We start from the raw sequence: 12,467 nt of genomic DNA on the forward strand, positions 1-12,467 counted from the left end.
CAATGACGATGTTACTATGGAGGTCCATTTTGGTTTGGGACTGCATGACAAGGCTGTACTCTATGCTTTCTGTCATAATGATATCCCGGCGTTAACCAGGCCCAAGAGATACAGACACTTGCAGTGTTGGGAAGACTCTTGTTCTTACACAGTGTGGCTGTTTGTGTGTGTGTGTGTGTGTGGAGTGTTGGTGTTGTAGTTCAGAGCAGTGTTCTTCAACAAGAAATGGTGTAATGGGGTGAGCAGTTGGTAAACTTGAGTACCTTTAAAGAATCAGAACAGGCATCTCTGAACACCACCAAAGTGACTCAGCAGCAATGCAGGGTCTCCCCTGGTGTGTAGCCTCCTGGTGACCTAAACATCAATAGTTCCCTGTGGACTGCCGATGCTGAGACTGTGCCAGACAAAGCCATGCAGGTGTGACTGTGTATGTAAGACGGACTTGGAATTAGTGGTGTGGGGGGTAATGCGACTGAAAGTGACGCAGATGGTGGGGCTGCCGCAAAAAGAGGGCGCTAGTCAGGGATACACAGGGGAGGTAACCTGCTTCGGGAGGTTATCGGCCGTAGCTACTTTCGTTTTCTCCGCATAGGCAGGTAGTAGTTTGCACAGGACAGGAATCAGACCCCTGCCGGAGTCTGTGCTAGTGGGTCACGGTAAGTATGTTATTTAAACGTAATTTTAGGAAGAAAATTTCCTTTTTTTGAAGGATGAGAAAGAGAGAGAAGGAAAAAAGAAATGTAAAGTGCTGTGTTCCACAAAAAAGGCTGATGAAGAGAGAGCAGGGGAAAACTTAACGGAAAGTTCTGTGTTCTCCAAAAATGTTGAGGAAGAGAGGGGGTGGGGGGGGGAGGTTGGGAAGGAATGGAAAGTGCTCAAACTTATTGGCTGCCCTGAAAATGTGATAGCAGATGACGTAGCACTGCTTGTTTGCTGCTTGAGTTATTTCATTGAATCATTTCCATTTATGTGCAAGTCACATTGATTTTGTTACTTCCGTTGCTGTTGATCCGGAAATGCATTTTTACAGTAGCATCTTGCATACCATGTTCTGACAGTCACCTCATTCTGATAGCATCACGGTTAGACATGTTGATATTACATTGTCTTTGAGATTTACTAACAAAGCCTGGGAAAAGTCCTCTGTGTGTGTGTGTGTGTGTGTGTGTGTGTGTGTGTGTGTGTGTGTGTGCGTGTATGCATATGTTTGTGCATGTGCAGTAATGTATATGTATGTGATTTTAATCACTTCAAAAGGTTTGGACGCCTTGTTTATTGGACTGTAAAATATATATGATGCAGACAAATTGAGACAAGCAAAAGGAAATCTAGTCATTCACATGATAACTTGACAGAAACACAAGACACATACGGAGGTAGAAAAAAAAAAAAAAAAAGAGGGACATAAGTGTAACTGTTAAAAAAAAAAAGTCTCCAACATTTTTTTCTTTTTGTCTGTAACTTTTACCCTATCTTTCTCTTTTATACCCTACTCAAAACTGAGTGTTGAAGCTTCAGTGTCGAGTCCGAGTTCAGTGGAGTTTGCATTTTGATCGAACCGGACATTTCTTGCAGGACGGTCGCCTTTTATCGTTAGAGGTTTGTATGTGGGGACTTGGTTGTGGTTTGGGAAGATTTATCGTCATCTGCTTTATTCGCTTTTTAACATTGTTTTATGACATATCAACGACGTGAGAAATTTGTTTATCAATTCCTGCCAGCTGGTACCTCTCTCAGTATGTGTGTGTGCATTTTTCTACTGGACTTAAGCTGGCTTTGTACTTTTTGCTTTGGTAATTGGGCGATCTGTGTGCGATCTATACTGTGGCTGGCTTTACTGTTTTTGTCATTTTGTACGTATCTGGTCATGTACTCTTCTTCACAGTTCTGTCTCATGAGGCAGCAGCTGTTTTTTTGTTGTTTTTTTTTGTTTTTTGGGGGGTTTTTTTAAACTATGATGAACACAACCATTAGTGGTGTAAATTGGGAATAAACCCTGCCCCATTTCTCTTCTGTTTGGCTGCGGAAATTGTACACCGGAAATGGTGACATTAGTTTATAACTGGGAGCAGTCATGGTGCAAACCATCTATTATGAGGAACAAAAAACAATTGGAAAAGAAAAAAAAATAACAAGAGGGGTGACCTGATTATGTCTTAATATTGAGGTTTGTTGAGCATTCTGCGCAGGAACACAGAACAAGTGACTGTGTTTCTTTCTGACACTCTTTTCTCTCTTTCTACCTGTCTCTTTCTCTTTTCTGTGTGTCTCTCTGTTCATCGACCCATATGTCTTAATATTGAGGTTTGTTGAGCATTCTGCGCAGGAACACAGAACAAGTGATTGTGTTTCTTTCTGGCACTCTTTTCTCTCTTTCTACCTGTCTCTTTCTCTTTTCTGTGTGTCTCTCTGTTCATCGACCCATATGTCTTAATATTGAGGTTTGTTGAGCATTCTGCGCAGGAACACAGAACAAGTGACTGTGTTTCTTTCTGGCACTCTTTTCTCTCTTTCTACCTGTCTCTTTCTCTTTTCTGTGTGTCTCTGTTCATCGATCCATTTTCACTGATTTTCTCAAGTTTCTACAATTTCTGTGTTAAAAGCATAGGGAATTGCCTTTATGTGTGTGCATATGGATTTTTTTAAATTGTGATTTTGCACACAAGGAAGAAGTGCTTTCTTGCACAGGCCTTTCCAATTTCTTATTACAATGGGGAGAAAAAAACAAAAACAAAACAAAAAAACTGTGTATATAAACCATTCAGTAACTGTAAATTTATTTTTGACTGAAATTATGTGATTGTTCAAGCATGCTTATCAAACTGTTTATGATGCATGTGTTCCCAAAAAAAACCAACAACAACAAAAAACAACCAGCTGTTGAAGTGAGAGGCCATGGGAGAGCATATGCAGTGTGCATATTTGAAATCATCTCTCTGTTTTTTGTTTTTGTTTGTTTGTTTTTTATTATTATTTCGTTGTATTTTATGAAAACACACCTGCTTTCATGAAACAGTCCTTAACTTTTCGTCAAATCTACATATGTGCTTGGAGCTGTGTGGGTAATGAGTACAGGTTGGGGGGGGGTGGGGGGGGTGCAGGGTGTGTGTGTGTGTGGGGGGGGGGGTTAGGAGTGGGGGAGTGCGGGGCTTTGTCCTTGTTGTCATGTACTTGATTCGAGGTTGTGGGGTTTTTGTTCTTGGTACCTTGTTCGCCTGGGACTCTGTTCAGGCTTAAATTAAAAAGACGTATGTATGGAGGTGTGAAGGAACACACACAGGCTGGGAGGTAGAGGGTGGATAACCTTCCCTGATGTGTGTTCCTGTGTGTAGGAACTGACTTACTTGGCCACAGGTGCACAAGACACATGCATTTGGTGCAGGTCATGATGACCCGATTGTTTGACTGAAAATGTCATGAAAAAAGAAAACATGGGGGGGGGGGAGGGGGGGGGAGAGATAGGTAAGGTGATGTAGGAGGCTGCATAATCTTGAAATAACAATCAAAAAAAAAAAAAAAAAGAAATATCGACCTACTTTGATTCTCTAATTATAATGCATTTGTTTTGTGTGTGTGTGTGTGGAGTGGACAGGGAGAGACAGAGAGAGGGTGTGTATCTATTTGCTTGAGGAAGGAAAAAATATAGAATTATTTTGTGACTGTATGTGTTTATGCTTTTTACATTATTTATTCTTTTATTATATATATATATATTTTTTTTTTTAATCTCTTTTGTTTTTAATAAAATTATTTTACTTCCTTCAATTATTTCTCTGTATTTTACAGTTTGTAAACATGACAGAGGCTTGTACACAAGTTGACTGGGGAAAAAATGCAATACTTTATATGCTTCTTTTTATTGCCGTATACCATATAATGCAACAATTATTATATCACTGCTTTTTTTTTTTTTTAGTTCTTTTAACACACACTATTATTTATTAACACTTGTTAAAAATATTTGAAATGTTTTTATTCTTAGAACCATTATATTTAATGTCTTTCCCATTTTCTCCTTTTCATTTGTATTTGTATTTCTTTTTATCACAACAGATTTCTCTGTGTGAAATTCGGGCTGCTCTCCCCAGGAAGAGCGTGTCGCTACACTATAGTGCCACCCATTTTTTTGTATTGTTTCCTGCATACAGTTTTATTTGTTTTTCCTATCAAAGTGGATTTTTCTACAGAATTTTGCCAGGAACAACCCTTTTGTTGCCATAAGTTCTTTTACATGCGCTAAGTGCATGCTGCACACAGGACCTTGGTTTATCGTCTCATCCGAATGACTAGCGTCCAACCACCACTCAAGGTCTTGTGAAGGGGGAGAAAATATCTACGGCTGAGCTGTGACTTGAATCGGATTCTCTCGCTTCCTAGGCGGATGCGTTACCTCTAGACCATTACTCCACATGTTGCTTTTTTTCCCACATATACGTGAAAGACCCTTTCATATGCTTCTCTTACTTTTCCTTTTTGTCTGTCATTTTATTGCATATAACAAGAAACAATATTTTTTACAATATTTATTTACAACATACACCAAGCTTTTCAAATGTGTGATAACAGAGTATTAGTAATACTTTCTTTGTGATTTTGAAAATATTTTATATGTATTCAAAGGATTTTTTAACTTAACATTCAGATCTGCTGACATGACCTTCAGGTTTCAAAATGCTTGAGTTGACATGTATGTATTTTTTTAACGGAAATACACATATGCACACATGCTCACGCATGCATGCACACACACACACACACACACACACACACACACACACACACACAGAGAAACAAAAACAAACACACACACACACACACGCAGGGTGCAAAATTCAGAGATGAAAAAGAATGCTTTTGCTTATTTATCACTTGCAGGTTTGTGGCATTTCACATAATTCTTTTTTATGTGTTTTTGTGTTGATGAACCTTTCTGTAAACAGAAGCCAAAGCAAGGCTTAGGAAAGGCAAAGAATTGGTGTGACACAGGGCAGAGAATATATTATGATTCTGTGACAAAAAAAACAAGACAACCTGGACATGTCTCTGGATGAGATGTATAGACTGTTGACCACCCTCCATTCTACTCTTGCTCTTTTCTCTCCTTCCATTCCCTGCCCCCTCACCCCTCTCGTCTTAGATTCCCTTGACACTGAGGGTTGTTGTGCCAGTGACTTAGCACTCATGCTTAACCAAGTCATCAAGAATGATACGTAAACCTTTGTACAGTACGCCTGTGACGTTCATTGGGGTTACAAAGACGTGACTTTTGGTTGTACAGATCTGTCAACAGCTTTGGCTAATCAATATTCATGGGGTATTTGGTGAGACAGTATAGAAACTAGGGAGCACAAAACTTTTTGTTTTTGTTTTTTGTTGTGTTTTTTTTGTCTTGTGAAGCAGTTTAACCTGCTGAGAAGACCTTTGTGGAAAGAAACCTCTTGTCAAACCAGGGTTGCTCCTGGCGATGGTGCCTGGTGGGTAAAGGGTGGAGATCTTTCTGATCTCTCAGGTCAACAGATGTGCAGACCTGAGCCCCCCCTTTTTATGTGTATGCAGAAGATCAAATACACACGTTAAAGATCCCGTAGTCCATGGTCAGCATTCGGTGGGTTATGGAAACAAGAATATCCAAGCCTGCACCCCCACCTCGAAAACAACCCTCACCCTGAAAACAGTATAACTGCCTACATGGTAGGGGTAAAAATGGTCATACACTTAAAAAAATCCCACCCATGTGTTTGAGTGAACATGGGAGTCGCAGCCCATGAACGAAGAAAAGAAAACAAGAGAGGCAAGGGCTTCAAGACTCACTTGTGATAAATTAAGTCCCCTAGCATTAATTACAGAGTAATTTCCCTTTTTCACTATCTGCACCAAAACGTTTGCAAAATAAATAAAAATTCCATGCTTAGCAAAAGAAGTTCCTGTTTGAACAAAAAATGATAATAATGACTCCTCTTGTTGTTGTGTCAGAATAAGAGGTCAAAGTGCCAAGTTTAGTTGTTTTTTTGTGCCCATCCCAGAGGTGCAATATTGTTTTAAACAAGATGACTGGAAAGAACTGAATTTTTCCTATTTTTATGCCAAATTTGGTGTCAACTGACAAAGTATTTGCAGGGAAAATGTCAATCTTAAAGTATACCACGGACACACAGAGACACGGAGACACACACACACACACACACACACACACACACACAACCGAACACCGGGTTAAAACACAGACTCACTTTGCTTACACAAGTGAGTCAACTAGGGCTGTGTGGATATTGGTGTAGGTTGTAGACACTCGGGTAAAACTGCAGAAGTAGATTCTGTCGATATGGGACAAGAGAATGGCACACAAACTGAAGTTTTACAGGGTTGCGTAAGCCATCATCTCAGTGCAGGGTTTGCTTATGGTTAAGAATTTTCCTCCAAAGGTTGCTGAGCTGGCGTAGACTTTTGGTCAGTTATTAGTTTGAAGCAAACTTAGCATCACTGAGATTGGCATCACTTATGTTAACCCAGCCCTGTTTTGCAAAATATCCCCCACCCCACCCCCACCAACACCCACCCTTTTCCATTTTGCTGTTGTTGTTGTTATTTATTGTATAGCATATTTGAATATTTTTTGTTGTACTATGAACCATTATTGTTCCAGTTGCTATCATGGTCTTCAGAGGAAGGAAAAAGGAAGTTGATATTATACTGTTTTGTCCTGCATGTCATTGTGTCTGTGCATTGTGCAGTGTGGGTTGTGTTGAGTAATAGTGTGTTGTCTCGTTTTGCAGTTGTACCAGTTGCTGTCAGAGTACATCCGGGTGTCCATCACTGCTGTCTTTGAGCTCTTTCTGATGGCCAAACAGGTAATGATCAACGTGTGAGTGCATATGATTGATTGATAGATTGATCGATATGGATACTTATATAGCGCCTATCCTCGGTCAGAGACCAAGCTCTCAGTGCTTTAGAAACACGGGGTCATTTACTCAACAGGCTGCCTACCTGGGTAGAGCCGACTGACAGCTGCCATTGGGCACTCATCATTCGTTTCCTGTGTCGTTCAATCAGATTTCAGGCACACACACATACACACTCAGACAAACATGTAACATTTTATGTGTATTTTTGTTTATTTACCCCCACCATGAAGGCAGCCATAATCCGTTTTCGGGGGTGTGCATGCTGAGTATGTTCTTGTTTCCATAACCCACTGAACACTGACATGGATTACAGGATCTTTAACATGCATATTTGATCTTCTGCGTGCATATACACACAAAAGGGGTTCAGGCACTAGCAGGTCTGCACATATGTTGACCTTGGAGATCGGAAAAATCTCCACCCTTTACCCACCAGGCGATACCGAGATTCGAACCCCGAACCCTCAGATTGAAAGTCCAACGCTTTAACCATTCGGCTATTGCGCCCGTGTGTGTGCGTGTGCGCGCACGCGTTTGTATGTGTGAGTGTGTTTGTGTGTGCATGTGTTAAAAAGAACACATCAGTCTTAGAGAAAAAAAAAACAGCATTTTGGTGTGCATGCTTTGATCATCAGGTGGCATTTGCTGTCAGAAGAAGAATGTCTTGAAAAGAAAAGGATGACAAGAGAAGTGTTCTGTTCTGTTTGTAACAAGTGGGGAAAAATCCCAGAAAACTTTTACATGTTAGTAATGTTCATATAATCATGAATAGAGTGAAGTATGTGTGGCATTGGTGGCTCATGTGTGTGTGTGTGAGAGAGAGAGAGAGACACACACACACACACACACACACACACACACACACACAGAAACTTTGTCACTTTGTCGTCATATGATTGCATTAGTTTTTCTGTTTCAGAACCAGTCTGAGCAAGATGAAGGTGTGTATTTCACTGTCGCCTGGATGGTGAAGGTCCTGGAGGAATCTAAGAACACAGTATGTATAGTTTAATTTTGTTTCTCTCTCTCTTTTTTTTCTCTTTTTCCCCCCTTCTTTCTTTGGCTTGGCAACAAACTTGCATGCTTTTGAAGAACAAGACCCTCAGAAAACATAAATACAGGCTTACACAGACAGGTCAGCCATGGATGTTATCAGGAAAGAGGGGAAGCCAGTATCTGTTTCCGATGCTGGAATGGACAGCGGCAAGCGGAGCCACTCAGTACCAGTTTTCACGGGCACAAACTACGGAGCTGAGGCAGAAGCCCTGCAAAACAGCAGCGGCAGCAGCAGCACAGCAAGGCAAGGAGGCCCCAGGTCATCTCTCGGACTGGTTCCATAACCACCAAACGCTGACATGGATTACAGGATCTTTAACGTGCGTATTTGATCTTCTGCTTGCGTATACACACGAAGGGGGTTCAGGCACTGGCAGGTCTGCACACATGTTGACCTGGGCGATCGTAAAAATCTCCACCCTTTACCCACCAGGCGTCGTCACCGTGATTCGAACCCAGGACCCTCAGATCGAAAGTCCAATGCTTTAACCATTTGGCTATGGTGCCCGTCACCGCTTCCAGCAAGCTGCCACAGTTTCAGTTTCACCACTCTTATCTGATGTTATCTTCATGTTATTTCACATTGCGGAAGCTAGCCCACCAGTGTTTTAGCACTGAATGATGATAACAGTGACGATGATGATGACGATGACGATATGATGCCCCAGGAGCAGTTCATGGAGCGGGTGATGAGCCAGGTGCTGGAGGCCATCAACCTGGCGCGGTTTGGGGCAGTGTCCAACCAGCAGGCGGTGTCCCTCTTCCAGCAGTTCTCCCTGCTGCTGGCCCTGCTGGACCACAACCCGGCCGCCCTCGCCTTCCTCCGCGACCACTACCACGAGGAGTTCAAGTGGGTTGATATCAGTGTTGTTGTTGTTGTTATTGACTCACTTGTGTAAACAAAGTGAGTCTATGTTTTAACCCGGTGTTCGGTTGTCTGTGTGTGTGTGTGTGTGTCTGTGTGTCCGTGGTAAACTTTAACATTGACATTTTCTCTGCAAATACTTTGTCAGTTGACACCAAATTAGGCATAAGAATAGGAAAAATTCAGTTCTTTCCAGTCATCTTGTTTAAAACAATATTGCACCTCTGGGATGGGCACAAAAAAATTAAAAAAAAGAAGCCTAATTATATGCAAACTGCATTTACTGTTATATTTATATTTTTTGTATTCTCTAAACTTGGCACTTTGATCTGATATTCTGACCCAACAACAAGAGCAGTCATTATTATCTTTTTTTTTCAAACAGGAACTTCTTTTGCTAAGCATGGAATTTTTATTTATTTTGCAAACGTTTTGGTGCAGATAGTAAAAAAGGGAAATTACTCTGTAATTAATGCTAGGGGACTTAATTTATCACAAGTGAGTCTTGAAGGCCTTGCCTCTCTTGTTATTGATGGTGCGGTGGTCAAATGGTTACAGCGCCGGATGCTCGCCCCCAGGTTTCCTGGGTTTGATCCCCCACCCCTGTCGCACCTGGTGGGTAAAGGGTGGAGATATTTCCTGATCTTCAAGGTCAACATAAGACCTGCCAGTGTCTGAACCCCCTTTGTGTGTATTATACAGAAGATCAAAAACGCATGCTAAAGATCCTGTAATCCACGTCGGCGTTCGAGGGGTTCTGGAAACAAGAACATACCCAGAATGCACTCTCCCGAAAACAAAATAAACATACACATAAAATGTTACATGTCTGTGTGTGTGTGTGTGTATGTGACTGAAACCTAATTGAAATGAGTGATGAGCGCCCATTGACAGCTGTCAGTCAGCTCTACCCAAGTTGGCAGCCTGTTGTGCAAATGACGCTGTGTTTGTAAAGTGCTTAGACCAAAGATAGGCACTATATAAGTATCCATATCATCATCATCATCATCATTATTGACACTAATATTGTGCCTGTCCACAGTCAGAGACCAAGCTCTGAGCACTAAGCACTTTACAAAAGCGGAGTCATTTGCACAACAGGTATTATTGTTATTATTATTGAATGAATGAATGATATAGATACTTATATATATCATCATCATCATTATTGACACTTATGCGGTGCCTATCTGTGGTCAGAGACCAAGCTCTTGGTGCTCTGTAAACATGGGAGTCATTTGCACAACAGGCTATCTACCTGGGTAGAGCCGACTAAGAGCTAGCTGCCTTTTGTATTTGTTGTATTTGTATGTATTTGTATTTCTTTTTATCACAACAGATTTCTCTGTGTGAAATTCGAGCTGCTGTCTCAAGGGAGAGCGCGTTATTACACTGACAGCGCCACCCATTTTTTTGTATTTTTTCTTACGTGTAGTTTTTTTTTGTTTGTTTGTTTGTTTTTCCTATCAAAGTGGATTTTTTCTACATGATTTTGCCAGGAACAACCCTTTTGTTGCCATGGGTTCTTTTACATGCACTAAGTGCATGCTGCACACGGGACATCGGTTTATTGTCTCATCCAAATGACTAGTGTCCAGACCACCACTCATGGTCTAGTGGAGGGGGAGAAAATATCGGCGGCTGAGCCGTGATTCGAACCAGCGCGCTCAGATTCTCTCGCTTCCTAGGCGGACGCGTTACCTCTAGGCCATCACTCCACTTAGGCGCTCTTCATTCATTTCCTATGTGATTCAGTCAGGCTTAGTCACATGTGCACACACACATGCACACATGCATGCACATACACATGTACGCATGTACACACACATGCACACACACACACACACATATACAGTGGATTTTACTGCCAAATTTTGCCAGAGTCAACTGTCTTGTTGCTTGGGTTCTTTTACCCACGCTAACTGTGAGTTACACATGGGACCCAGTTCATCATTTCACCCGAATGACCAGCTTCCAGACCAGAGTCTAGTGAAGAGGGAGAAAGTTCTGGCAAGTGTGGGACTTGATCCCGCACACTCAGATTCTCTGGGTTCTTTTGACCTGTGCTCAGCGCATGCTGCCACACGGGACTGTGGTTTATCACATGGGATTTGACCCTGCACACTCAGATTGTCTTGCTTCCTGGGCGGATGCGTTGCCACAAGGCCACCACCCCCACTGTCCACCAGGCCATATGTCTGTCTCTGGTCACCTAGGGTTCGGTCTGTCTGCCACCTGCACTCTCTCTTTGCAGAACTAATCTGGTTATAAGGAAAGGAGACTCTAAACTAAGGAGAATGAGAGGATGACGTTTATGAATATATTTGACCTTTCCTCTCTGGTTCGTAGGTACTTCATCCAAGGCCCAGCACTGGCCCCGGAATCTGCCCTATTTGACCTCTCCTCTTTGTCACACAGGTACTTCATCCAAGGCCCAGCACTGGCCCTGGAAGCTGCCCTATTTGACCTCTCCTCTTTGTCACACAGGTACTTCATCCAAGGCCCAGCACTGGCCCTGGAAGCTGCCCTATTTGACCTCTCCTCTTTGTCACACAGGTACTTCATCCAAGGCCCAGCACTGGCCCGGAATATGCCCTATTTGACCACACCTGTCTGTCCCGGAAGCTGCCCTATTTGACCTCTCCTGTCTGTCACACAGGTACTTCATCCAAGGCCCAGCACTGGCCCTGGAAGCTGCCCTATTTGACCTCTCCTGTCTGTCACACAGGTACTTCATCCAAGGCCCAGCATTGTCCCGGAAGCTGCCCTATTTGACCTCTCCTCTTTGTCACACAGGTACTTCATCCAAGGCCCAGCACTGGCCCCGGAAGCTGCCCTATTTGACCTCTCCTGTCTGTCACACAGATACTTCATCCAAGGCCCAGCACTGGCCCGGAAGCTGCCTGTCCACTTCCCCATCACCCCCACCACGGTGCAGGTGGTCAGCCAGGTGTCCAGCAAGGTCCTGGGTCAGTCTCACAGCAAAGGGTCAAGGCTGCCCAGATAGTTTCTGGCTCTGCCCTCTTCTGTCGTCAGCCCCTGGGGGGGAAAGAAAAGGATGCATGATAGGAATTGACGTTCTGCTTGAAAGGGGACATTGTGTGTGGTTTGTGTGTGTGTCTGTGTTTATATATATATATATATATATATATATATATATATATATATACATAAAATATATATACATAAAAACACCAGACAAGGTCAATGGGGGCCAGAATGAAGGGAAAATATTTACCAGGTAATCCACAGGGGACTAAAAGGAACTCTTGACAGTAAATCCCAAGATTAAAAGAATGGATGTCTGTATACATATGTTTATGCATATCCATGTATGTATTTGTATGAATATATATATATATATATATATATATATATATATATCTCTTTTTTTTTTAACTTTTAAGTTGGAGTTTAATCAAAGTGCAGAAGAAACTTTTCACAGAAAATGATTTCTGGCAACAACAACAACAACAAAAAAGCTCACACAAAGATGTCTAGTGTGTACCATAGCACTGCAGCAGTACTACACAAAGCATTTCTTAGTCTCCTCTGTGAATGTTCTTGCTTCCCACTGTGTGGTGTTGGTTGGAGGGCGGGCGGGGGTGGGTGGGGGGAATGGGTCGTCTCAGTAACTCTTC

General features: G+C 42.3%; 1 protein-coding gene across 1 annotated transcript in view; it reads left to right on the forward strand.

Annotated features, from left to right (window-relative positions):
* The window catches only part of LOC143300039 (uncharacterized protein C12orf56-like), a 49,041-nt gene extending 37,127 nt beyond the window's left edge, over positions 1-11,914 (forward strand). Inside the window, exons 11-16 of the mRNA XM_076613596.1 lie at positions 6,774-6,860; positions 7,837-7,902; positions 8,630-8,811; positions 9,385-9,441; positions 11,245-11,382; positions 11,545-11,914. Coding sequence (XP_076469711.1) covers positions 6,774-6,860; positions 7,837-7,902; positions 8,630-8,811; positions 9,385-9,441; positions 11,245-11,382; positions 11,545-11,833 — 819 coding nt within the window. The 3' untranslated portion in view covers positions 11,834-11,914. The remainder of the gene's footprint in view (positions 1-6,773; positions 6,861-7,836; positions 7,903-8,629; positions 8,812-9,384; positions 9,442-11,244; positions 11,383-11,544) is intronic.
* Positions 11,915-12,467: the final 553 nt, after the last annotated feature.

Source organism: Babylonia areolata, chromosome 25, assembly GCF_041734735.1.
Source record: "Babylonia areolata isolate BAREFJ2019XMU chromosome 25, ASM4173473v1, whole genome shotgun sequence".
Lineage (NCBI taxonomy): Eukaryota > Metazoa > Mollusca > Gastropoda > Neogastropoda > Buccinidae > Babylonia > Babylonia areolata.